This window comes from Pipra filicauda, unplaced genomic scaffold (assembly GCF_003945595.2).
Source record: "Pipra filicauda isolate LSUMZ 115617 unplaced genomic scaffold, ASM394559v2 scaffold2_size9829703_pilon, whole genome shotgun sequence".
In the NCBI taxonomy this organism is placed as follows: domain Eukaryota; kingdom Metazoa; phylum Chordata; class Aves; order Passeriformes; family Pipridae; genus Pipra; species Pipra filicauda.
The window spans coordinates 4,930,790-4,958,213 of record NW_024104421.1 but is presented as its reverse complement, the minus strand read 5'-3'; the positions used below and the strand labels follow the sequence as shown (position 1 = coordinate 4,958,213).

Here is a 27,424-nt window from a genome sequence, read left to right as displayed (position 1 = left end):
TCTCCCGTCATGCCGCATCCCGGCGGGCGCCGCCGCCATCTCGGCACCGGCACCGTTGGGTCGGGGCGGTGTCCCGGCCGCATTCCCCGGTCCCGGCCGCATTCCCCGGTCCCGGCAGCATTCCCCGGTCCCGGCCATGAGCCGCCTCAGCGGCGGCTGGGACGGCGCCGGCGAGGAAGTCCGGCTCCTCCTGGACCTGTGAGTGCCGCCCCGACACCCTCCCGCCGCGCCCACCTCGGGAGGAGGGCTGGGACTGAGGCACAGGGAGGGGACAGCGTTTGACAGGCCTTTGGCGGCGGTAGAGCGGGTGACAGGGTTTGGCAGAGTTCAGGAGCTGCAGGAGAGGTGACAGGGTTTGTCAGAGGTGACAGGGTTTGTCAGAGGTGAGCAGGAGCTGCAGGAGAGGTGACAGGGTTTAGCAGAGGTGACAGGGTGGCAGGGTAGGTGACAGGGTTTGGCGGTGTGGCAGGGTAGGTGACAGGGTTTGGCAGAGGTGACAGGGTGGCAGGGTAAGTGACAGGGTTTGGCAGAGGTGACAGGGTGGCAGGGTAGGTGACAGGGTTTGGCAGAGGTGAGCAGGAGCTGCAGGAGAGGTGACAGGGTTTGGCAGAGTTCAGGAGCTACAGGAGAAGTGACAAGGCTTGACAGATGTGACAGGGTTTGGGGTGGCAGGGTAGGTGACAGGGTTTTGGCAGAAGTGACCATTTGGGAGGAGTTACAGGACAAGTGACAGGGTTTGACAGGACTGGCAGGGCTTGGTGGGGGTGATGACGTTTGGCAGGTAGGTACCAATATGCTCCCGGACAGATCTGGATGTGGAGAGGTGGCTGAGGATCCCTGGCTTTGCCTGGCACCAGTTTGGTTTTGCTTTGAGGTTTTTCTTTATGCCAGATTCCTTTGTGTTTAGGAGGGAGTTAGAGACAGCGTAGGGGTAAAATATTTCATTTGACAGATAAAAGAAAAATAGCTGTCAAAGAGTAGAGTTAGTCTAACATTTTTATTCTTAAAAGCACTGAAGATAAGCTTATAGTTGCTGGGGTGTAGGCAATAAATGTTTTATAGTTTCCTATAAAGGTAGAATAACAGTGAAAACATAATTTAAATGATTGTTTAAACTGCAGATCAGTAACGTACTCTGCAAATATCAACCAGCTCTTTGAAAAGAATGTGATTTATCTTAATAATCTTTTCATTCAAGCTGAATTTAATGTTCTGTGGCAAGAGACAGTTAAATGTAACAGGAAAACTTGGCATAACTCACATCAATTTCCATGTATCTGCATTGGGTTTGGAATATTTTCTGCAAATTTGAACTAAGTAGTTGGTCGATTTACAGGCCTCTTTTCAAACATGGCTGCATTAGCCATTTAACGTCTTTAAGAGAAAAAAATTAATCTGAAGCTTACGTTAAGTTTTTAGTTACAACTGTTTTAATTTACTGCAATATATGATGACGGTCTGCCTCCTTCAGGGTGAATTGCCAGAAAAGTTCATTTAACCAGTGGCCAAAATGTAGGTGTCATATCATAAATATGTATTTAGCACATAAATGAAGCGTGTGCCCTTGTGCGACAAAAGACTGCTGCTGCCTATTCACATGACTCTATAGGCATCCATCATAGAAGAGGGAACAGTCACATGGTGGGTGCACATGTAGCCCCCCCAAAAGGCTCAAAGTCTGACTCACCCTAGCCAATGGCAGGATGCTGTTTTGCAGCGAGGAGGTGCCGGTTCATTTGGGATCTCAGTAGGAAAGGCGTGGGTTCTCAAGGCTTGTTGACTGGTTCATTGTATAAGGAATAGTAGCACTGGTAAAGGTGACAGCACTCGTATGTCCCTTCTGATGCTGAGGCCCCCTGGCTGTCACAGTGTGAGACAACCCCTTCACAGTGATCAGCATGTTGCCCCGATCCTGCCTATGGGGAGGTTCATATTTGTGGTCTTTGGAGCCTTGATAAGATTTTTTTTTCTTAGAAGTAAACAACTATTCTTCATTTCTGCAGTCAAGTTAAGGAATGTTGCATGTAGATTAGCTGGCTAATCTCAAAGCAGAGAATGTGGGTGGTGTAATCTACATATACTGTGTCAGAGCCTGGTACAGGCTTCTCTGTTGGTCAGGGAGCCAAGTTCATCCAGCAGTCACTGAGATTCTGTGAAGGCATTGCATTTTTGCACACAGGAATGAGTTAAAGGCGGCCCTGGTGCGTGCTTAGGTTTAGAATGTTGCTCATGTTGACATACAGGTCTCTGCACGCCAGGCCTGGGTTAAACTCTGCCCAGATTCTGCTTGAAATCATGGTCTCCTCCTTGAGTGTCTTCTACAGTGACCTACTTGAGATGTCTTTAATACACTGTGCTAACTTTAGTGGGGTTTTTTTGTGTGCTTCCACACTGGAAATCTTGCTTCCTTCCAAGTTTAAATCTGTGCTATGCTTCAGATTACAGAGCCTTAATATTTTGACCTCTTTAAAGTTTTTAATTGGTATGAGTTTAATTTGCTGTGATTTGGTGGCATTCTGATGCCAGACAAGGTTTTGTTGCAAAACCAGTTGTCTATAGGGACTTCAGAGCTGTGGTTTTATGCTAAATCAGATTTGGTGTAACTCTAGGTTGCTGCTGCCTCCTGCACTCAGCCAGTTGTCCTGGCAGTGTTGTTTCTGTGTCCTCACAGTTTTAGTCAAGGGTTTTTTTGCATTCAGATCAGATGCTGAACAGCTTACACTGCAACTGCGAGTTTCAGGGACAGCATGAGAAAGACACAGTAAAAAGTGGTTGAGCAGTCAAGTGGGGTATGGAAAAATAGCCTTTGCAACCTCTGGACTTTACATTTGGTTAGAGTGGGGTGTAGTGACCACATTAATGATATTTAAGGCAATGTATTATGCTACATGCTTAACCTTAGATCTTAAACTTGGTAACTTCTCTTCATCTGTACTGTAGTGCTCGATACCATAAGCAATTTCTATTTTTTGTTGGTTACTGATCTTTTTTACACTACTTCATTAATACTGCTGCAGTATATTATAATGTAATTATAATATAATTAATGGTCCATAAGACCACTACTCAAAACCAGTAATTACACAACTTCTTAACAAATGTAATTTAGTGTATTGTTTCTTGTCTTAATGCCAGTCGGGTGATGGCCATCTGTTAATGCCAGACTGCACTTTAAGCTTCTTACTTAAACTAGCTCTTAGGCTTATTGTTTAACTAGCAGAACTTACAAGAGAAACTAAAACCAGAACCAAATCTATTAATGTGTTGAGTAGTCCTTTTAATAAGGTCATTATTTTTAAGATCTCCAAACAAAGTGCATTTATTAAGGTGCTTGTCTGACACTTGATGGCCTTTGCCCCCTGCCCCAAAAGAGTAATTAACACTCCAACGAGAGCATCATATTGAAAATACTTAGAAACGTTCTTTTTTTCTCAAGCTATATCTTATATAGCATGAAGTTATTGCTCTCAAGATGAGAAATCACTCGCTTAGACAGGCAGTCCTAGCTGATGCAATTTTAAGGACAGTCTATCTCAAATTTTTAGTTGGTTTACATAATTCTACTTGGCTGAAAACTGACAGTGTAGGAGTTGCAGGGCCTGACAAACCATGGATGCCTGGCAGCAACAACACTTGCTGGAGAGGTGGAGAGGGCAGCTGGAGCAGATAAACAGCTTTAGCTGTCATACTGTTGGGAGGCTGGTGTTAAAAATCTCTCAATCCTGGCAGGTGTTTTAGGATGATTTGTTTATACCCAGACATGAGATCAGAATGGAGATTCTACCATCAAGCATCAGACTCTTAGAACAACACAAATAAAAGATCACATTTAAATGTGTTTTAATTAGTTACTACATGGTGAAGAAAGCATGCTACACCTGTAAATCATCACAAGACTGTGTATTTAGGTGTTGCTTAGGATTGCTCAGTGTGTCATTGATATATAGCTCTTGTTTAACAGTGTCAGGCTATTGCAGACTAATGTGTTAGTGACTAATCTGTCAGGGAAAAGGAATATCCTACAAAGCCATCAGAACATGTGGAGATGGGTATAAAAAAACTGAGAACAGAGGTAGAATAGCAACTTCAAAACAGATCTTCCTTTTGTGGTCTTTCTATGAATATAAATGATCTATTCCTAAAGAATGCAGGAAGATGTATCCATTTTGTTATTTGCCATTAAAACCAGTTCAGTATCTGTTCTTCTGGTTCATTTTTTCCGATATGTCCCACTCCTAACAACTGTTCTGCTATTCTGTGTTGTGTGACATTACTTAATATAAGCTGCACCTTGAGGTAAGATAGGCTATTTGTAGAATAATTAGTCATAAGGATCTAATTTCTGTTTTATGTATTTGAAATTGATGCCAAAAACCTCAGAATAGAAGAACTGCTCAGAGACTTTGCACCTTTTAGCAGCAAGGTATTTGGTTTATTGCAATGTTGGGAGCAAGGCAGTTCGCACTGCACAAACTGGCTTGACCCAAAAGTGCAAAACAAGCCACTTTATACATTTTAGATACACAGTTACACCTTCTAGCACGCATATTACTAGCTAGGCGGAGTCCAGGCCGAGTCTAGGCAGAGCTTTCAGGAATCTTCTTTTGGTTCAAATTTTAGGTGATCTTCTCATGCTTCGGTCTCCTGGTCGTATATGTGATAAGTATGAGGCTATAAATTTAGGTTGCAAGGAACAAAGATCTATTAATGCCACAAACAAACAAAAACGGCTAGCCGGGCGACCAGAGGAAACCCCTGTTCCTCCCGTGGTCCGCAAAGGGGAACAGAAACAGCACTTATTATACCCTTCTTTGCCACCTCCCCCCCAATGCCATGTCATCAGTTCATTGGTGGTGATTTCGCGGGCTGACTCCAGGTTGGTTCCTCCTTCGCGGGCTGACTCCAGGTTGGTTCCTCCTTTCGCGGGCTGACTCCAGGTTGGTTCCTCCTTCGCGGGCTGACTCCAGGTTGGCTCCTCCTTTCGCGGGCTGACTCCAGGTTGGCTCCTCCTTTCGCGGGCTGACTCCAGGTTGGCTCCTCCTTTCGCGGGCTGACTCCAGGTTGGCTCCTCCTTTCGCAGGCTATGTCCGTTGCTAAGGAGCACCCACCAATAGTTTTAAAGTCATTAGTCTCTATTAGGCCGTGATGCTGGAAATTTCCATCGGGATGACGGTTGGTCAGCCTGACTCCTCGTGGTCGACCCCCTCTTGTTTGTCTCCATATTGCTCTCTATTAATATGCTCAGAACAAACGCTTTCAAAACAGCAAGAGATAATATGCCAAATCATCATTGCGTTGTGGTCTGTTAGTTCGCAGCTTACTAATCTTGTGGTTAGGCATTGCATAACACTTAAACTTGTGATTACAACAAAGCACTTAATATAATTTAATAACTCTATTAACTCTTCCCATTCTGAACAGCAAATTTACTCGATGATCACTTATAACAGTATACAAGAGTCTTCATCAGCTGAACTTTTCAACTTTCATTGTTAGGTGACCTAGATTCTTCAAGCTTGCAAAATTCTGACTCTCAACCTCCTATGTCTAAACATCTGGTTTAAACCTGATTTATTACCTGGTGGTCTATTATATACTGCTCCTTATCATTCTTTCTATAATGAGACTTTGGTCCGGTAAGCAGGACAGAACAAGACATTAACCAGTGTTCCTACAATGTTCTAGCAAAACAGGCAGAACAAACATTAGGCAATACCTTCTTCTGGCTCAGTAGGGCAAGGTGTTTTACCAACTAAGCCATCATTAGCTCCTTTTGTGCTTTTCTCTGCCATCAAAATATAAATATTTGTCCTGTCATAAGGCTTTAAGGTTAAAGATCCTATGCCTTTTTCTGTTCTGTACCTCTAGACACGTTTGGAACAAATGGATGTGTTATTTAACATTTGATAGACAACTCTGAACTATAAACATCCTGTGTAACAAGTCTGATAATGTGGAGCAGGGGAAAAAGCTTTGCAAGAAGGAATGGTCTTTTATCAGGCCATTGCAGGAGTAAAACACCAGTCAGTTTTCCCTGTCCCTGAAAAACAGGAGTCATGACTTCTTTCATCAAGTTAGACTAGGTCAAAGTTTGTCTGCCAGGTGATTGCATTACAGGCTTTACTTACCAGTCTTAGTTATTGCTGTGTGTATCCAGATCCCATTCAGTCTAGGTGCCAACTACAGTAGAGAGAAATACTGTGCAGTTTCAATCACTGGTCTGAGTTTACTTGTAGGGGGAGTCAGTGGGAAAATGTCGATTCTACAAAAGCAAAATGTTTTGTAGGACGGTAATGTTTTCTTTCGACACTTTGGATACGATTTAAAAAGAAAAGTTGGCCTAGGGAATGTAATTCAGGTAGCTATGATCAATAGATAATAGAACCCCCAAATCAAAGCATTCCATCATTTCTGTGGACTCAGGTGTCTAAGTATGAGGAGACAGTGAAGAGTTACTCTTCCTCTCCCATTTCAGCTCCCTCCATTTCAATTTTGCTGTATGGTAATGCTTTTTAAACTTTTGGCATTTCCTAAGCAACAAACATTACCTTTTTGGTTATCTCTGGATGTTGATTAGCTTCATTCTAGTTTATGTTCCTCATTTGCCCAGGGACTTTGGAGTGGTGATTGCTCTGAAGGTCGGTATGCTCAGGGTGCTTAGAAGCCATTCCTAAACTCTTCCCGGACTTGCCTCTGGTGTTTCAGTAAGCCTGTGATTGTAATTTAAAGTTGCAGAGGTTGGAACATTAATATTTTACGTATTCTATGATACATTAAAGTGCTTTAGGAATCCTAAAAAGATAGGGTTGCATGATTAATGTCCCTCTCTGATACTCAATATTGCAAAAGTGAATATTCTTCTGTATATTTGACCCTGAAAAGCACGATTTCAGGTGTTCCAGCTGGGCACTATTCCACGTATAACTGGATAATAGTGATCTTTATTTTATTTTGCTTAAGTGAAGTTTTTAATGTTTTTTCCCCAAAAGCTCTGTTCCATCTAGAGTCTCGTAACATATTCAGAGCAAAATGATCCCTTTTTCTTGCATTCACACAGATAAAATTGTAGGATTTCAAATCCTGTCTTAAAGCATCGCCCAGCATTCTGTGATTCTAGTAGGCCTATTAATATTTATTTCTGCTTAGTCCTTCCTTTTTTGGACGAATACTTAAGCCCTATGTGTCTTCAAGATTTGTTTTGTAATTTCTCCTGCATCAATATCTCATTATGGAAACTTTGTGTAAGTCATGTTTCAGTATCTGGCCAAGGGAACAGATTGCTCCGAACAGGGAAGCAATTGTGACCCTAATACAAAAGTTGCCTAAAGGGCAGGGTGTTTATGATGTGTAGAAAACGCAGTATGTGTTGGCATTATTGCTAGTTCAAAATCTCTGTCCTGGTGTGTGTGATAATCAGGTTGTTTCCCTCATGTTGATAAATCATTCTGATGAATAAATATGTGGGGAGGCCTAAAATACTGCTATTAAAAGAAAAGGAATTGGCTATACTGATTTAAACTAATCAGTGTTTCTGATTGTGAGAGGATTTCAATAAGCTGTGTGAGGACCTTCCTCCTAATCCTAGGGCAGCTTAATTTCTTGAAGAACCATTGCTAGTGATGCTTTTTGTAATACCTTGTAAGGTCACTGTCCCCTATATATTAAATTTTCTGTGTGTCCACTTGTTACTTTATTTAACTAATCTACTTTCTAGGACTATGAGCCTGTTGATCTCAGATTTCCTGTACCCTACTGTCACAGGAAATTTTCTACCTCAAGTGACCATCCTGTGATCAGATCTAGTTTTAAGCACAAAGATAAAAGGGTTGAGCACAGGTTTACACAGCACAATTCATATTTAAAGAGTACTACAAACCAGACAGTGCACAAAATACTACACTGAAGATATCTCATTGTTTTTATCTGAGGTGAAAGAGAGGTGTCCCTTCCCTGGATCTAGCTGTCCCAACTAAAGATTTTAGTGCTTACTTAATGGAGTTTAGCTGCTGAAAAGGCTTTTCTTAAAGCTGGTGAATCTACTACCAGCAAACTCGTTTGGTAAGTGGGGCTGGTGACTGCAATGAAGGAGGCTAATCTTTGCCTGCAGGTGCTTGGGGAACACTTTCACAGAAGGATCAGCTGATTGACCCTGAAGGGCAGCAGCTGAATTGGTGGTAGCATGGAACAGCTGGAACTGATAAGGTCTGAAGGTATTTATTTAGTGCAACATTAGGGAACTAGCTGGCTTGCACGGGACAAACTAGCTCTGAAGTTCTCAGTGAAAAGCCAGGTAATTTATACAGTTTTCATGAGAGGTTGCAACATCTTTACATACGTATTCATTTGATTTTTGACATCTAATTATCATATTCATAATGGGCAAGACTTTTGGGTGGTCATTTCTGGTTTCTGTTCTTTAGCCTCACTTTGGGGGTCGCTCACTCTTCTTCCTCTCTTGAACTTTTCAACTTTTTCTGTTCATAGACCTAGTTTTCTGGGGCTTGCAAAACCTCTTGACTCATGGCCTTCTTATCTCCTTCAGATGTCCACCTTAGCTTTATTTATGACTGCTAAGTTACTTAAAGTACATTCCTACTATCTCTTACTTCAGCAGAGCAGAACAAGCTATCTCTATTTCAACATAAGCAGAACCCCTACCAGAGCGTGGTACCAACTCTATCCTAGTTAATCCTTTAAAACCTTGCTCTGTTTCAGCACCACAGCTGGATGCAGAAAATGACATTTCATGGCTTGCTTTTTCTGAGTGCCTCTTTTTGACTCTACTGTAACTTTCTTTTATTTCAGATGCCTTCAGTGTTTGACAAAGAACCTTTCCAGATATGCTGCAGATATTAAGTCACTGCCACCCAACATAAAGGATAAACTGATTAAATTAATGAGTAGGCAAGGGCAAATAACTGATTCAAATATCAGTGAGGTAAGAACCTATTAAAAACTATACTGTCTGTGATAGTTAATAGACGAGAATGAGCTGGACTAAAACTGTTTACATGAGGTAAATCGAAAGCCTTCTTACTCTGTCCATGTCCTTATAGTTTTATTTCTTAAACCTCATGGTGTTGATAGTCCCGTATTAGTAGTAAGATTATGTTTTAGTAAAAAGTAAATTAAAAATGTTCGCCCTTCAGTGATAATTGACTTTTGTGTAATCAGGTTGTTGCCCGTAACAAAGACACAAACCAACAGAGTGCCGGTTTATGCGGTGCTTTATTCGGGGCCCGGGAACCTGAGGACTAGCGTCCCAAGTCAGGATTCCGAAGACCCTCATTCTCAATTCAGCTTTTATACTTTTACACAAACAAGTTTACGTACAGTTTCCACAGCAAAACAGTTACATTTAGTTACAAACAAGCTCATATTTCATACTGATAACAATTGATAATCATCTACTCTAATCATAAATCTGCTTAATTTGTCTTACCCCTAGAAACTGTGTAACAGACCCTTACCACATCCTAGGTAACAAATCATTATATACATGCTTGACTAAATCCTTTGATTATTGTTTCCACTTCTTCAGCACATTCCATGCTCACAAACAAGGCTGCTAACTTACTACTTTGGAGTGTTGCTTTCTAGGCCTACTCTCCTACTAAGCCTTAGCCATTCTACTACTAAATTTGAATTGCTCTGTAACAAGGTGACATATAGTATCCCTGCTCAGTATGGGAAAGTAACCTGTATTGCACACCAGTCTCTGTTCCTGAATGCAGTATGTTTCAAGAAGCTTATGCATAATTTAGTAATGAAAGGATTTCAGGAACTTGTTAGAATTCTGTTAGGTTCTATTGACGTTAAGCACATGATCCGCATATAATTTATTTAAATTTTGATTCTTTGAAATATGATGATGCTAAGGCTAGGAATTGATAGTTCAAATTCTCTCGTCCTTTCTGCTTACTGATGTGTGCCAGTGTTTCAAAATGAAACCAGTTAATGACTTTCCTTCAGCTGTAAATTCAGGGACACATCTGTTTCCTATCTATCTACTGTTATCTTACTCAGCCTCAAAGGGAGGTGTGAAAATTGAGGAAAGCTAAAGGTTGGCTTTGGTGAAGTAGAGAATGAATGACTCCCTGTTCATTCCTGCTTTGACTTGTAATTCAGAAGAGACAATTATTATCAGTTTCTCAGAGCCAAGATAGTGAAGCCAAGACTGGAGGCAGAAGTAGAAGTACTGTGGAAAACGTACAAACAAAAAATTTTATCTTTATAATGTTCCATTTTTTTGATACTCTGCCCTTTGCTTCTCATTTAGACTTCCCTGCATTTAATAGTTCTTTTGCCTCATAAAAATTCTCATGTGGCTTCAAAATCAGCAGTTTGGTGGATTTTGTTGTGTCTTAGACAATTCAGAACTGTGAAAGAAAGCCAACAGTCAAGGAAAGCATCTTGAAAAAATGTTGATGATCACTTTGGCTTTAAGCTGTATTTGTCTGCTTTAGTTCCTTAGATATGAATTCAGAAATATGAGTGAAATAAGAACTGAATGTTATCTTGTGAAAACTGCTCACAAGTATCTCGTGGAGCATGTTGGCAGTTTTATGCCATAAAGAGACACATAAAGGCTTATAGCATTTGGGGAGGAAAAGCTGTCAGAGCTGTCTGAGGTCTGCCATCCATTTTGCTGAAAGGTTGCAGTTGGAATCTGCTAGAAGTTTTTGTTTATTTGACCTTGTTAGTAAATATTATATTTGTGAAACAGAAGACCAGTATTCCTTGTAATATCTTTATGGTACTGTGTTATAGTGAACCTGAGGAAGGAATAGACCTTTAACAAGCCTCTTAGCTATGCGGTTGTCTTTGCTTATGTGTGGAAATTTATGCTTTTGTCCTTGGGAGTTAAGGAAGGGAATAACAAGCTGAAGGGAGTATGTGGCTATCATTACTAAAATCTGAGGACTTCCATTGCTTTGGGTCTAACTTTTCATTAATGTCCTCTTGGGGAAGATTTCACAAAAACTCTGTCCTATGGTCTTGTGAGAGTAAAAGAGCCTATTTAATGAGGATTTGGTACCTCCTCATGGTATGATAATGAGATTGGTTGTTTATGAGCAAAAGAGTGTGTCTGCAGGTGAGAAAAATACTCTGGGATATCTTTCAAATATCACTGTTATCTGTTCCAGAGGTTTAAGTTCTGATGATAATCCGTGTTTTCTTGCACTGCAGATTTCTGCCACCAAAGTTGTGCTAGTAAATATGAGGGTATTGTCCCTGGTAAACATATCTGTGCTGGTAGAAGCACTGCTGGTAGCAATTGTACCATCAAGATATTATTTCCACTGTTTAAGTATCAATATTAATGTGTTCCTACTCTGTATGTCACAGAAGCTGACCATTCATGCTGTAGGACATGAACTGTTGCAGCAAATAGACCATATTTTCCCCAGAGCTTTCAGTTCCTAGGACTGGTAACCCCATCCTCTAGTGAAAAGTTCTATGTGGTATCTTATATTACAAGTTTTTTAGATTAAAATGCGCATGTTTGATGGCATAGCAGAGTGTGACTGCAGTGGTAGGTTTTCATTACAGGTACTGCACCCTGCTGTCGAGTCTCTAGACCTCCGAGACTGTGATATTTCAGATAATGCGTTACTGCAGCTTTATAACTGCAAGCAGCTGAAAAAAATCAACTTGAATTCTTGCAAGGAAAACAGATTTGGAATCACTTCAGAAGGTATGTTATCTGCGCACAGATAACTGGGATCTTATTTCTGGTTTGTTTTTCTTGTTAGATTGGAGTGAATTGCAAAAAATATCCAGGGTAAATATTGCTTTAGAAAATCCCCAATGCCACAGCAATGCTAATTAAAAGTCTCTTCTTCGGTGTAAATTACAGGCCTAGAGCACTGATTATCTTATGAGAGAGCTATCAGGTTACTCTCATGCTAAGTTTCTGGTTTAACTATGCTATGTGGATCATATTTTCCACTTTATCTTAATTATTCCTTCCTCAAAACTTGTCCCAGAGCCTTTGGACTCAGCATGGTGGTGATGTTAAAAAAGGAGTACCTCTTTCCATTGCTCTGTTTACTTTGGCAGGTGTCATAGCACTGGCCTTATCCTGCCCTTACCTGCAAGAAGCATCTTTTAAAAGGTGCTGTGATATAACTGACAGTGGAATTCTTGCTCTTGCACTCAACTGCCAATTCCTACAAATAGTGAACTTGGGTAGCTGTTCAGGCATCATGGATGCATCTCTGAAGGCACTAGGAGAAAACTGCAAGTTTCTTCACAGTGTGGACTTTTCATCTACTCAGGTAACTGTGGTGGCAATTGGCCAATTGACTGTTGTTTGTTTATTTTTTAGGATTGTCATGATAAAATTGAAAGGGGATCTTTTTAGCTCTATTCTTCACAAGATTTAGGACCACAGTTTACTTCCAATTTCCTCCTCTCAAGGAAAAGGAAAGGTATATTTTGCATCTTGGTAACCAGAAAAATATATATTTTGGTATTACAGCACGTATTGTGAACCAAAGATAAAGTTTTGTTAGACTCTACTTGATATTGGACGGTTGGGGCTTTTTTTTCGGTATCTTTATTTGGTGCATTCATTTTCAAGTTATAATGTCATCCAAAATACTTAATTTAAAGAAAGTGGAATCTTGGACTGATTATTGTCTGCTTTCAGTTAGGACAAACTGACATGAATAATAATAATATAGGATATCAAACAGTATAAGCCCCTAGTAAAAGTAAACACTCCATGATTAGTTCTAGTTCAAGAGTGACTGTGCTTTCTGAATGGCTTGTCAGAGTTATGTTATGGAGTCAACACTGAAAGAATGACATTGGAAATGTCAGAAATGGCAGGCAAGGGGATTTAAAAACAGTATTTAGCATGAGAAGAGGGAAATCAGCTGCAAAAGCAATATTGTAACATACAGTGAGATAATGAGCCAGGGAAAGGATTTTTTGCAGGAAGTGTAGTTCAGTTGAGGGTGATGGTGAATAATTATGTTGCATGTGAGTCCAGTACTGAGCATTTATAACGAAGTGTCAGATCTGTCAGATCAGGTTCTTATTTTAGATGATCTTCTTCTTTCAATTTTTCTAGAAGTAGGATATCAAAGGAATTTTAATATTTCATTTGGTAGTTTTTATCATTATCATTTAACTCCTACTTCTTCAAACTTAATTACTTCTTTATTTCCTTACCTCTCTCTCCCTTTGTAGGAATAGCTAAGTTTCCCTGTATATGTTCGAAATGAGATGAAAGCTGCTTGAGTAACTAATTGTTTCCACATTTTTTTTACCTTTCTGCAGTGATTACCTTTTTTTTCCCAACCCAAGAAACTTCCTTCAATTCCTTTGAGAGCGTCTGCAGTCCTGAAAACAGGAGAAAAATTGGTCTAGGTAGAGCAGAAATGCTTTTAACCTTATAAAGGAAAAGGGCTGTGCTCTGACCATAATAGTGTACCCGCTGTTAAATGAGACAGAGAAGCTGCAGAAGTAGCAGTTACACAGTTTGAAACATCCCTGTAGAAAGCCAGGCAGGATCACATGGCAGGAAAATGAAACAGTGTTTAAGAGAATGAAAACCAAACAAACAAACCAACCCTTGGATAATCTTCTCTACAAGCTTAGTTGGGAAGAAAATACTCTAATGTTAAGTGTATTCATTGATTGCAGGGAGGGAATAAATTAATATAATTTTCCCACCCAAATAGCTGTGTTGGAAAAAATTGAGCTTTAATCCACTGTGGTTTTTTCCAGGTAACAGATGATGGCGTTGTAGCACTGGTGAGTGGAACATGTTCGAAGAATTTAAAGGTAATTTACTTAACCTAGTAACAAGTGGATGAACAAAAACAAATACCTGCATTTTAAAATTATTGTTATCAGCATTACTTCTCAGGGATGGTTTTTACTGACAGACTTTTTTTGCTTTTGTTTATGTATACGCTTGCCTTGATCTTGATTGTGAACTGTATATTTTCTGTATCTCTGTAGCAGTGCCCCAGGCCAGTGTTTTTTGATAACCTCAGTCTTTTCAAAATGTTTCCTTCAGTTGACTATAACAAGCTTATTTTAACTGACAGCATTGGAGAGATCTATATAATAAATGCAAATGAATGCTTAACTTTTACTCTTGATTTCTTTGGAGTTATTTCTTGATTCTGTTGAACACAGAGGCAGAATTTGTAATGTGGAAAACTTCACGAGTTGAAGAAATCAATTAGCACCTCTGCATGGGTAAATGTAACTCTCACAGTCTCTGCAGTTTTAATAAGGCAAAATTTAACAGTTTTGTGTGGGATGACAATTTAAAAAGTTGTGTTCTCTCAGCATAAACTTCTAAAACAGTTTCTTCTTTACTAGCAGTAAGAAGAAGAAATCTAGTAGAGAACATGAAATTATTTGCTGCAATCTCTTCTTCTGTGTAACTGTTTTCCTTGTCTGTGTCACAGTCTTCATAACCTCTGTTTCATATCATCAAAGTGCAGATATAGTCAGTGGTGTAATGTCAGGTAGACAGTGAAAAAAGAATAGTCTTAAAATTCTCAAACTGTAACAAGCAGGTAGATTTATAAATACTTTTACTTCATTCATAGGCAGATTCCACATTTCACTTAATAAAACAAACTGAAAATTATACATAGATCAGCTCTTGTGTATATTGCTTCTCTAAGTACAGATCTTGTTTTATGTGTCATCATTCTGTACAAAGTTGCATTTATTACAAAAGGTCTCTTTCATTTCTCTGCTTTTTAAAGATCCTTAGAGTTTTTTATTGGAAAGTCTTTTTTCCAATTTATTTTTTTTATTTTTACCCCTGAATTCCCAAAGTACGTTTTACCAAGATTTGCATATTGATAGTTTCTTTTCTGCATTTCTTCTTTTATGTTATATTTAGTGATATATAAAGCAATTCAGAGGAGGAAAAAAGGTTGGTAATAATCTGTAAATTTATTGTGATTTTCTTTTTCTAGCACAAACAAGAGGTAATAGTTATACAACTCCAGAGAAAGGTTTTAGTCTAGTCTTGAAGAAGCTTTTAGACTTCTTTTAGGAACCATGTAGATAGATATTAGAAACTTCACCAGAGACTCATGAGTCCTGCCTGTTTTGGAAAACACCAGAATTCAGTTTGGGTCCTGGACAACAAACTGCTAGGAGAGCGTGTGTCATAGGAAAAGTGATGGGACTCAAACACCATGGAATGTCATTGAAGAGTTTTCTCAGTTGTCTTGAATGATATGTGCATATTGGGAAAACTCCGATATAAGTTTTCAGTTTTGACTCTTCATAGAAAAGCTGTTTTGTTTTTCCTGAGGGTATTTTCCCGGTCCGTGTAAGACCACATACAGGGGCAGTGCACAGAGGAGTGTGAGTGGGGATCTCTCAAACTGCTTGGGCAAAGGAAAGGTCTGCCTCTAAAACTATGGGTGCTGTGACAGGCTTTTGTTGCTACTATTTTCATACCAGGAGATCCACATGGAGCGCTGTGTGAACCTGACCGATGTCGCCGTGGAAGCCGTCCTTAATTGTTGTCCGAAGATACACATTTTTCTGTTCCATGGATGCCCACTGATAACAGGTAGGTCAAATCATGCAGGGAGTGAGAAGAGTAATTTCTTGCTGATAGTACCTTCTTGCTCTCTGGAAGAGCACGCTATACATTGTAAATAATCCCAAACAAATAATAACTTAGTAGATAAAATAATCATGCGCTGAGATTTTTCAAAGCAGGATGAGAGTTTTGCTTTGAAATATGCAACCTTCAGAGAGGGATTTTTTTGTTGTTGTTTTGAAAATTAGATTTATTTTTTTTTTTTAATGTCCCTTTTTCTGCCTTCAGCATGCTGATGAAGATCCAAAGACTTCAGAAAAATGTTAGCATCTTAAATCCCTACTCTATTCCAAAAGCATGGAACAGCACCCATTCAAGAAACAGTGGAATGGAGTAGGATAGCCCGTGGGTTTTTTAAGTCCTGTTGGTTGGTGATGCTTTATAGTTAGGTGATTGGAGAAAGAAACAAGTTGTTTTGGATTACTACAGGTGTATCTGAAGTGTGATATTGTAACAGCAAAATAAGCATAAATGCAGGTGTATAATTGAATTACTTTGCTGTGTTGTGTAGCTTATTTCTGAACACCACCTGTATGTGTTCTGAATCAATAACAAGAAAGTCCTTCGTTCTTTTGCAGATCGCTCCCGAGATGTTTTAGAGGAGCTCATCATATCAAACAAAATCAAGCAAGTCACATGGACTGTTTACTGATTATTTATCCTGTACAAATGAGTGTCAAGTTTACAGATGGGAGAGCCCTTTCAGCAAGCAAGCACCTTGGAGAACCAGCTGGTGACTTTTGTACCACCAGATTGTGTCCCTCCTGGTTCCCACTGGAGGTCTCTGTTGCTATTCCAGTCCTTGCCTGTGAGTCTGGGCTTCCCCATTGTCTCTGCTTGGAGCTCTGTCTCTCTTTGCATCGCTGAGGATACTTCATTAAGAGGAAAGTTAAACTGTAATTAACACTACACTGAGCCATAGCTCAGCCTCCTTGAAGTATCAGGCTTGGCTGCTCCTTGGCATCCTTTAGCAACTTAGCTACATGTACAGACCCACTTTAAGTAACTCTGAGTTTGTAGGCTGGGAAGGTACTTGCAACTAAAAGTACCAAGCCTAAACACATCATTGACACTCACACAGAAGTGTCTGTAAAGTTGGCAGTTAAATCTGACAAAAGTCATCAGACAGAACAGGTGAATGGAGGTGGCATTAAGAGCAATACAAATGTATTTTTAGTAGTAACAATCTCCTTTCACCATGTACTTCTGCTAGATCTGGAATGAAAAATGTAGGCACCTTTCTTCTGATGTTACTGATGCTGCAGATTTCTGGTTTTACTTACCATCAAATACTTGCTGGCTTTTTATGTATCCAAAGCTACAGTCTGTAAATGTGTGAACATAAACTTGCTTTGGAATTGTTATGGTGACTTTACAAATTTCAGAGTAGTAGCTATGACCTGTAAAAGAGTTTTGTATATGGGCAAATACTTAATTTGCTCTGGCTTTTGCCTACGTTTCTACATGAAAATCCTTTTAGGGAACAAAACATTGGTACTCATAAGCATAGCTGTGAGTGAAATAGGACCAAATTTTGCGTTTGAGTATATAAATCTCAGGATGGTAGAGTTCAGTAGAGTATGTGTTCTGCTGTATGCAGTTTATTATATATCCAGGGTCCCCCAGAAGCTGAAAATAACAATAAATGTATTGTTTAATTATAGTCATATTAAAGAAAAAATTTTTGAATTGTAGAATGAGTTGATTACATGATGGAGCAGTGGTCTCATCACAGTTACAAGTCATGTTCATTGGCTTTCTTGAACCAGCATAATCTCTCATGAGAATTCTGTGATTTCTGCATTAAACTTCTTAAATGCTAGCAATTTTAGCATTGTACAGGGCATGGAGCACACTAGGTTGATACTCTATGTGGAAGTAGAAGGGTTTAGCTAGGGTGGTCTTAGATGAATCCTGAGGACATTTGGAAACTTATGAGTTTAGGCAACTATAATGAATATGTTTACTTTACAATTTAACACCTGTCATAGCCACACTTATTTTAAGTGTTGCAGAAATAAACCAGTCTTCTACTAATCTATTCAAAGTTCAAGCAAATTGCATGGAAGATACATGTTGCAGCCAATATTAAAGGATATTATGATGTCTGACAAGGATCTCGTTCTTGTGATTATATGGTTCATGAAAGAGCAAATCTATTTAGAAAAGTTGTTCAAGTGTAACTAAAAGCATAATTTTCCAACTCCAGTGCCTAAATCCCTTACTCTTGTTGCATGGAGTACCATGGCTCAGCCCAGTGATGAGTGTGTTACTGTGATCCCTCTAGGTACAGCTGCACCAGCACAAACCATTCTTGCAAACAGGAGTTGATTTCGCTACATTATCCACAAGCATCTGAAAGCTGTAACTGCAGCAGATCCTTGCATTGGATAGATTAATAACCTAATCTACCAAGTTTTATTCCTTTTTTTTGGCTAAGTTTATTTTTATACCCTGTGTAGTCCCTGGTATCAATCAGGGCCCATCATTCCTTTGAACTCTTGGACGTGAGTTGGCAGTAAATTTGTTTTGCACTATTTTTGATATTGATCCATCTAGCTGATTAGGCAGCAGCAATGAGAGGCTCAGTAATTGTGTCCAATGGGTAAAGCATTCCTGGTTTCAGGAAGGTTGCCACAAAAAGACTAAGTGGAATTGAAAGTTAACTGAAGAAGGGAGGAGCCTTGGGAGGTTTCAAGTATAACTTCCTGCCCAAAGTAGGGCCAGCTCAAAGCTCAAACCAGCTTAGTCCACGCTTTATCCAGCCAAGTCTTGAAAAACTGAAGGTACAGAGCCTTCACAACCCTTTGAGGCAACTTGTTCCACTGCTTGACTGTATTAATGCTGAAATTTTTTTCCTTCTGTCCTGTTTGACCCTATTTTGTGTCAACACCCTTCCTCTCGCTGGTAGAGCCTGGCTGTCATCCTGATGGCCTCCTCATAGGTGTGGTCAGGCTGCTCAGACCTTCCTTGAAGCCCTGTCTTTTCCAAGCTGAACAAGTCCAGTTCCCTCACTCTGTTGCTGGCACGTAACAATTCATGTTATGTTACAAAGTGGTGGCCACCAGACTCCCAAGTGCTACATCCAGAAAGAAAGTTACAAATTAAGCTTATGTACAGTAGCGAGAGGTGGAAGACCACCAAACTCTGTAATAGCACAGGACACTTAAAAAAAATTGCCTGTGGGACAATACTACTGCTAACCTCACTGGCAAAGTTGTCCTTTCCCCCCTTGCTAATGTAACCTTGGATTTGTCATGTTGTTATGTCGAAGGCAAATGCAGCCTATAGTGTGTCCTTAAATGGGCGTGTAGATTTACCATTTTCCCCTACAGCCTCTTCTAAATGTCTAACTTAGTGCTTAAAAAATCTGTACAACAGGGCAACGAGTTAACACCACATTTTTAGGTTTGAAAGTTTAATGTAAGTCACTTTAAATCCTTCCCCAGTAGAACTTTTACATGTTTCTTACTTGCATAACTCTACTGGAGTATTTTTTGATTCAGGTTAAATCACAGTAATTTTCAACAAATGTTGGCAAGCACTGGGTGAAGTGGGAGAAGAACATCATGTATGTGCTTACCACTTCCTATTTCTGTATTGTTTGGATATTGTTACTGTTGCAAAATGTTGGGTGAGCACTGCAGAATATTCACATATTGTTCAGGTGATTAAAGTTTGTAAGACATCTGTTTGGGTAGTTCTGGAAACTTGTTAAATTACATAACATGTACATCTGACTGTGCTCTTAAGCCTCCTGCTTCATAAATACCATGGTTTTCTGAGTGATTACCACATACTTGTTCACACTTATAAGCTTCTACCACATAACCTGGTATTTGAATAGTTGTAAGTGCATTCTGTTGGTTGTGCAGGTATTAGTTCCCCATCAATGGTTATTCAGTAATTGACTGCTAAAGGGGACAGTTCTTGCAAGACTGCTTTGAAAACAGTGGTGGTTTCTTCAAATGGCTGCAGTTACAGCCTCTTACCTGTGGAACAATGTTTTTTTGACCCTGCAGACAGTTCTTTCTTGGCAGATGTAACTGAGAATAATTCTAGAGCTTGTTGTCCAGCATCTCCTCAAGAGAAGAGCAAAATAATTATATCAGACTTTTATTCCCTGTTTTTATTTAGTTATATTCTGTTTGTCACACAAGGAAAGATTTCTCCATCCCTCAGCAGCTTCCCAAGGTGATAGTTTGCCTGGTTTACCCTTGCAAAGTTCAGATATGTAGGTAATTTCACCCTACTCTCTAGATGATCAAGTTACCCCATAGCTAGTACTGTTTAGGTACTTTCCACTTACTAAAAACTTCTACACTGGCTACCAGTCAAGAAGCTATTTTAGGTTTGTGTGCAACTCCTACATAATCACTCAGGCAGTTTGAAGGAAGAGTAAGCTTTTATTATAGAGGAAAAAAGGGAGATTCAAATTAGTTACTCTGACATTCAGAAGAGAGATCCAGAAAAGGAGCAAGGCACTTTAAGTTGAGCATATTAAGAACTATTAATCTCTTATGATTTAGAATTTTATGAAGGACACTGACAATTTCTCTATAAATAAGCTGCAAAAGTCTGTGAAAGCAGTGCAGTAGTCTGTCAGCCATGGCCCTCTCCCCACAGCAGTGTACTGGACATCCAAAACATTTCACAGTACTGTTAGAGAGCAAGACACAAATATACATGAAAAACATCAAGCATGCAAACTCTTATGTGTGATTCATCTGTGGGTCTGCACTTCAGTGCAGGCCCTCTGGATACAGTTTGCATGTAGCTTTTACCTCAAATGGAGCAAAAGCCTCAGTGAGTATGACAAATCAGTTCAGTGAAGGTACAGGAATCTGCTTTACATTAACAAATAATGTACTGTGTTTCATTCCCATTTTCTTTTTACATACTCACTACAAAGCTAACCAAGCAAGACAAAATTCCTTACAAAGCCAACTTCAACAGTCTTCTGAGCCATTTGAGGGCTGATAACTCCAGACGATACTTGATGTTAATCCATGGTTTTCTTGTCTAGTGTACTCGGGAAGTGAATATTCTATAACTTTGTGCAAATGACTGTGAATGCTGTGGCTTAAAAACTGATGCCTGCCAGGGTCACCAATCAGCACTTCAGTTTGCTGTATCCTGATGCACTTCCTCAGCCACTGATGCAGACCATCAGCAAGTTGTTCATCATAAAACATATCTCCTAAAACAATGAGGTCCCAGTTGCCAGCCTCTGAATTAATGATGTTCTTAATGGTGATGGGGAAGGGATTCAGGTGGTTCAGTTCACAGTTCAGGATCATTGCCACTCCTGCAACTGAAGAAAAGTCAAAGCAAAATGAAAGTTACATTTTAGGATTCTGCCACTCAGCCCCCTTACAAATTTCCTTGACAGGTTTCAATTTCATCTCTTAAATATTTTTGTTTATCCTATCTAGGGACTTCCACAGTTTTCGTGATGGGTTAAAATCTGGCATAGAGTGATGAAATTTTATTCCCATTACACCATGACACAGGGAAGAACTATTCCTGGAATGGATACCAGTGGAAAACAATCATGGAACTGAATTAGGATATCTTACTGCCTTAATCTATGGATATACTTCTTCCCTAAACAATGAGTAAGTACATTATGAATAAACTGAATTCATAAGTGAATTATGGAAAAGTCTGGAGGGAAAAGGCAAAATCTAGGTCCTAACATCAAAGTACAGGAAAATGCTACAGTCCTATAGAGAAGCCAACTTGCTGTTTGCACTTGGAGTTCTCTTCCAAAGCAGCCATGATGGTGTATAGGCAACACTTGACAGAAACTTAGCTGTTTGTTCATTCTTAGGTGTTATAGAGATATACTGGTCCAAGAGAGGCTGGTACAACCCAGCTTCTAATACTGGCAAAATCCATTCCGCTTTTTAGCATTCTTAGAACTCTGTTTGGAGCTTGAATTTCTCCCAAATGGAGTAAAGAAAAGTCCTTGTTAAAGGTGCTTTAAAAATGAATAAGTATCTTTACACAGAGATGAAAAGAAAAAAGCCCTTACTAGGGTCGATGTCATTAGCGAGGACTTGGGATGCCCCACTCATCACAGCAGCTATTGCTGTTGCTCCACATCCACTTCCAAGATCCAAAACTGATCGTCCCTTAACGACGCGGGGATTATCTAAAATGTACCTGAAAAAGAAAAGCTGTTAAAGCAGTGGACAAGATGATGCAAATGTCTCAAGTTTGTGTTACACTAAGAGTTCTTATACATGTAATGAAGTGTGATACCTTAATAACACTATCCCACATGTGCAGCTGGTACGTAGCTCTTTATTTGTCTCTGCTGATATGAAAATCAAGAAAATCTTTCTTCCTTACTTGTTCCCCACCCTCCAAATGAAAAGAAATCCAGCTAAGTAAGCAGCATTTTATTTCAATCAGCTCCTTTTCTGACAGATGAGCTTCTAGACACAAACTGCAAGGTGACTACAATGAATCAGAATATATCAGAAATAGGAAAGTAAGGATCTGTAGAAATTAAAAACAATCTGCCTGAACAAACATGATGTATTCACAGTGAATATTTTGCCTGCCCATCGCCCTGAAGTGCTGCTTATGCAACTGCTTGGAAGAAGAGGAATTTCTCCTCTTTCTTTTCTTGAGCCACAAAGACACAGATGCAAATACTTCAAAACTGCTTAATGTTGTTCCTGAGTCGCACCGAGAAAAAGAATAGAGCTGTGGTGAGCAGAAGGAGTATCTTCATCTAATTGCTGACACATGCCAAAAGGAATCCTCTAAAACCTCTAGGCTGGAAGTGGGGAACTGACAGAAGGCAAGCAGCAGTTATTGTTAAACACTGTGAATCATATTACGGCCATTACAGAGGATTCAGAACTTTAACAACTGCCTTGACATTCAATTGGCTGTGAAGGGGAAGGCCCTCAGTGTCAGAGAAAAGAGCCCTGGGTGAAATGAATTACTGCAAAGCTACCATAAATTTACTACCAATTTCCATAACTTCTGTTGAAGTAGAAACTGGAAAGGATACTACATTTGTGTTATATTCTGGCAGGGAGAGCAAAGGCTGAGTCTTCACACAGGGCTACTGGTAAGCACAGCTTTTGCAGGGGTATTTCAATGCAGAGAACTGTAATGGAAATGTTAAGACTGGTGTAAATAGGGAATGGATGAATGGAAATGTCTGGGCCTGGTAGTACCAGCAGGAATGGCACAAAGAGGCCCAATAAGAGTGTTGAATGCGGGACACTTGTGTAGAGGCTCAGCAGCTCAGCTATTTGGCAATATTCCACTGAGGACATCGTTCACAGAATCACAGAATATGCTGAGTTGGAAGGGACTCACAGGGATCATTGAGTCCAACTCTTAGCCCTGCACAGGATCATCCCCAAGAGCCACATCATGTGCCCGAGAATATTGTCCACACTTTCTTGAACGCTGTCAGGCTTGGTGCTGTGACCACTTCCCTGGAGAACCCAACCACCTTCTGGATGATGAATCTCTAATATCCAACCTAAACCTCCTCTGACGCAATTTCAGGCCATTCCCTCGGGTCCTGTCACTGAGGACAGCCCCTAGTTTACCAACAGGGCTTGGTTTACCAACCAAGGGTGGAAGACTGGGGTGAGGTCTCCACAGAAGTGCTCTGTTTCTCCTATTTAGTGGCTCTGCTTGGATTTGCCACGACTTTCCACTAGTAATTTGTGTAGACCATGATCTTGCCTAATGCTGCAAATGCCTTGTTTCCATCTGAGTGGTTCTTGAGTTACTGCTGATGACTGTAGCGACTGAGGACAGCTGGACCCGGCTGTATCCCCTGGCACGCACACAGTGCATCAAGCTGCTGTTGGAGACTGCTGTCTGCCCTGCTGGGCTAACGAGGTATCTTAGGTTACACCAAGAGGAGTAGCTTGAAATAGGAGACTCCTGATGTTGTGGAAATGCCAACTGTGAAAGGAGCGCAGTTATAGAAGCAGCCGTATGTTGTCATGCTCCCTTTTTACCTTCCAGATTATGCAGCTAATCTCTGACATTCCTTATACATCAAACAAATGCTTAAACAGTAAGACAGTAAAGTAGTGAACTGCCAGATAATTACTGCTACCCAAATATATGGGCATATGTATCATATGATAACAAAATACAGAGATTAATTTATCTAATTTATTTACCCAGTGTTCAGGAGCGCTGTAGTTAATCTACGTGGCTAAGCAACTCACAATTTAACAGTAAGACTCATCTTTTCCCTGGACAAAAACACCTTCTTATTTATGCTTTGTCGCAGATAAACAGTAGAGCCTCAATTCAGATCCTTCCCTTTCATCTCTGTGGGGATTGTCTGACAGCTTGTTCTTTGCTGTAAAAATTAAGAATTTTTTCTGCTGTTCAAAGTGAGAGATTTGATTTTACAGAATAAAAGAACTCCAACTAATTCCTGAGAATCAGGAACATTAAAGACATTTTGACAGTCAGTAGCCAAAACCAAAATGTGGCTTCTGATGTGACTAAAAGACACCCACAGTAAGGCTTGACAATAAGGCTGCTGAAATCCTAGTTGAGGAGAGTGATTCAGGCTAACCAGCACTCCAAGTGCAGCAGCACAAACGTACTTTTCTCACCAGACCATATGCACATCCACACTCCTGTCTGTCTCCTACAAAAAACCCCCACACGTTATGACAAAATACAATCCTCCTGTTTGGAGCAAAAACGAGTGACAGAATTAACATTTCACTAGGTTGTGATGGCAACTGCACTGCCCTTCCACGGATCCAAATTCAGCCCCACTGTCAGCCACTGCATACAACAGATTTCTACTTAAGACATGTAAGCTATTCTGTATAGCAGCTGCTGGAACGTCACTGCCAACCAGCAGAGATTGCAGTGCTCTTGTATAAGCAGAGAGGGGTATGGATAATGCCCTCACAACAGGCAAATACACATTGCTAGGAATCACTACAAACAGAGCCAGGTCTGACATCCCGGCCTGCAGCAGACTGGACTTATCAATTATGGTGCATTGTGCTGCATACCTGGAGAGGGCTTGGCCTCCTGGCCAGTAAATTGCCCAGAATGGGTCCCCGTAAGGCCACAGGTCGGGTTTTTCTCTCCAGAACCTGCAGCGAGGGGTGAGGAGGCGCAGCCGTATCTCTGGTGTGAGGTGCCCGCTGTTGGTGACCTCCGTGTTCTCCTCCAAAAATGCTTTCACCTCGGGGTCCAGAGACTTGCCAGCACTCCAATGGCAACAGCGCTTCCAGCCTCCCCTCCTGCTACTCCAAGCTTTGGCAAAGAAGTTCTGCCTGTCCAAAAGGAGGAGCCACTTCCAGCCATGGAAGGCCATGCTTCTCCAAGGAGACGAACCCTCCCCAGGAGAGCTCAGAGCACAGCTTATCTGAAGCAGGCTGATGAGGCAGAAAGCTTGAAACAAACTCACAGGATGTCGTTTTTCATAGCGATGGATGACAATTCCTGAGAGGAGAAAAATGCTCCGTAAGTGATGTTTCTTCAAGGCTTTGCACCACCAGGGACTTTAGGAAGGAAAGGTCACTGTGCTGCTGTGTGACCACAAACACGTGCCTTGCCCCTGCCCAGGGTCTTTTAAGTCTGGAAGATGGGGTATTCAAGGAAGAAGCTTTCAAGAGACCCATTCAGGAGAGTACTATGAACATATCCATTGAGAAACAACCAGTTAGTAGGGCAGCTGATACAGGCAAAAATTAAATGTAGCCTTTTAACATCTCCCTCCCTCTGCCCCTACAATCCACTCTCATTTCAAGTTCTTCCATTGAATCTTCAGATTTTGCAGGAGGGCTCTGGCATTGCAGGGCCTATGGACATAGCAAAACTGATCTTAATCAGAGTACTCCCAATTTGTTGCATTTCAGTCTGTATTTTAAAGGATCAGTTAGTGTTACAGTGCAATAGTCTCAGGTGGTTGCTGTCAGCTATAGAAGAAAGCAGAGCTCCATCATTCTGCCCACCCCTGCCAATTTTTCACAAGAGAAGAATCGTGGACCACTTCACCATCCAGAGCTGTGCATGTTGCCCTTAAAAAAAAGCTAGACTAAGGGACAACAGAAAAAATATGCCAATAAAATGAAGTCTTAAGACTTTGTATTTCATTACTTCTGTTTCTCTTTATTTGTCTGTGACTTCAGTAAAAGTCCATATGTGTTTAGTGGTGTTTTTGTTGTGTGCTGGCCTCTGCTTTAGGTACTGGCTTTGGTAAATTTGACCGCTTGCCAAAATGTTAAACTGTGAACTTCCATCCCCTAACACTTAGCTGTTGAGGCTGATACTCCCATTAAGTCTTTGTTTAAATCACTGGCTAAAGGCTTTGTGGTTTTATTAGAAATAAACACACACATTCGAACATACTGCATTTTTCCATTCAGCAGAGTCCATGTAATTAATGAATGTAATTAATGAATGCCTTCCTTCTTGAAGGCAGAGCAGTATAAGCCTCTTCTGCCTAAGGGAAGCATGATGTTAACTGCAATCAAGCTGAGAGATAAATCTTGTCAGCTAATGCTGTATGCTGGCTTTTCCCCATGAATTGCTGCAAATTATCAGGGCTGAGGCTCCGCAGTGTTTATTTTGCAATGCCTGCCATGATGGTTACTTTCCTGAAATTAATCGACAGTAGAGAAACACCTGCCAAGAGCTCTGTGCTCAAAATGCCAAACTGGGCTCAAGCTCCTAGTGAGAGGGAAGGTGTCAGGATAGATATCCCTGCGTTTGACACTTCCAGCCCACCTGCCTTATTGGGAATAAAATCAGGATGGATCGCAGGATGGCTATCCCTGTGTTTGACACTCTCGGCCTGCCTGCCTTATTGGGATTAAAATCAGGATGGATAGCACGATGGCTATCCCTGTGTTTGATGCTCCTGGCCTGCCTGTCTTACTGGGAATAAAATCAGGATGGATAGCAGGATGAATATCCCTGCGTTTGAGACTCCTGGTCTGCCCATCTTACTGGGAATAAAATCAGGATGGATAGCAGGATGGCCATCCCTGCATTTGATGCTCCTGGCCTGCCCACCTTATTGGGAATAAAATCCAGATGGATAGCAGGATGGATATCGCTGTGTTTGACACTCCTGCAGGGCCTGCCCATCTTGCTGGAAATAAAATCAGTGGGCGAGTAGAACTTGGAAAAGGGGACAAAACCGAGCAAAACCTACGAGAAAAACCCCACCTTCGAAAAAAACCCCAACAAACAAACCAAAAAACAAACACACATACCATAACCAAAACAAAAACAAAAAAAACCAAAAGCCCCAAACAAAACAAACAAACAAACAAACAAACCAAACAAAAAACGAACTAATCCCAAACCAAAACCAAACACCAATTATTATGCAATTTAAGCTTTTTTTTTTTCTTTTTTTTTTTTTTTTCCCAAGGCAGCAAGTGCCTTCCAAAGCCCAACCGCACCGACACCCCCAGCCCCTTCCCATGGGGGTAAGCCAGACCTACCCGGGGCCGAAGGCCGCCCGGTTCAGCGAGGGGGGCAAACCGGGGCCGCCCCGCCGCCACCCCCGCACCCCCCGTGCCGGGCTCCCCTCTGCGGGGGGCACGGGCAGCTCCCGGCTGGAGCGGTGGGAAGGCCGGGACCTCCGCCGAGCCCGTCGTGCTGGGCCGCACCGCCCCCGGCGGGGCGGGCCCGGCGCCGGCAGCCCCGGCCCACACGTACCTGCGGCCGCCGCTGCTCCGCCACCGCCCCCGGGGCCGGGCCGGGGAAGGCCCCGCTCCCGCCCCCCCTTAAAGCGGCAGCATCGCCCTTGAGGGCTCCGCTGGTGCTCGGCGGTGGTTCTCCTTCCCG

General features: G+C 41.1%; 2 protein-coding genes across 3 annotated transcripts; one reads left to right on the top strand and one right to left on the bottom strand.

The window, feature by feature from the left end:
* The first annotated feature begins 84 nt into the window (after positions 1–84).
* Positions 85–19,331, top strand: AMN1 (antagonist of mitotic exit network 1 homolog). The gene is made up of 7 exons (XM_027726510.2): positions 85–198; positions 8,806–8,938; positions 11,554–11,698; positions 12,064–12,281; positions 13,741–13,797; positions 15,454–15,565; positions 16,177–19,331. Exons 1-7 carry the CDS (start codon positions 137–139, stop codon positions 16,248–16,250), a joined length of 801 nt encoding a protein of 266 aa, XP_027582311.1. The 5' UTR covers positions 85–136; the 3' UTR covers positions 16,251–19,331.
* On the bottom strand, positions 14,932–27,424 carry ETFBKMT (electron transfer flavoprotein subunit beta lysine methyltransferase). Of its 2 annotated transcripts, none has more exons than XM_039383160.1 (4): positions 27,296–27,424; positions 24,631–25,066; positions 21,636–21,766; positions 14,932–20,912 (listed from the first exon to the last, which is right to left on the bottom strand). In XM_039383160.1, exons 2-4 carry the CDS (start codon positions 24,936–24,938, stop codon positions 20,548–20,550), a joined length of 804 nt encoding a protein of 267 aa, XP_039239094.1. In that variant the 5' UTR covers positions 24,939–25,066; positions 27,296–27,424; the 3' UTR covers positions 14,932–20,547. The 2 variants fall into 2 exon arrangements, with proteins under 2 accessions (XP_039239094.1, XP_027582310.1); XM_027726509.2 differs by lacking the exon at positions 27,296–27,424 and adding an exon at positions 27,079–27,241.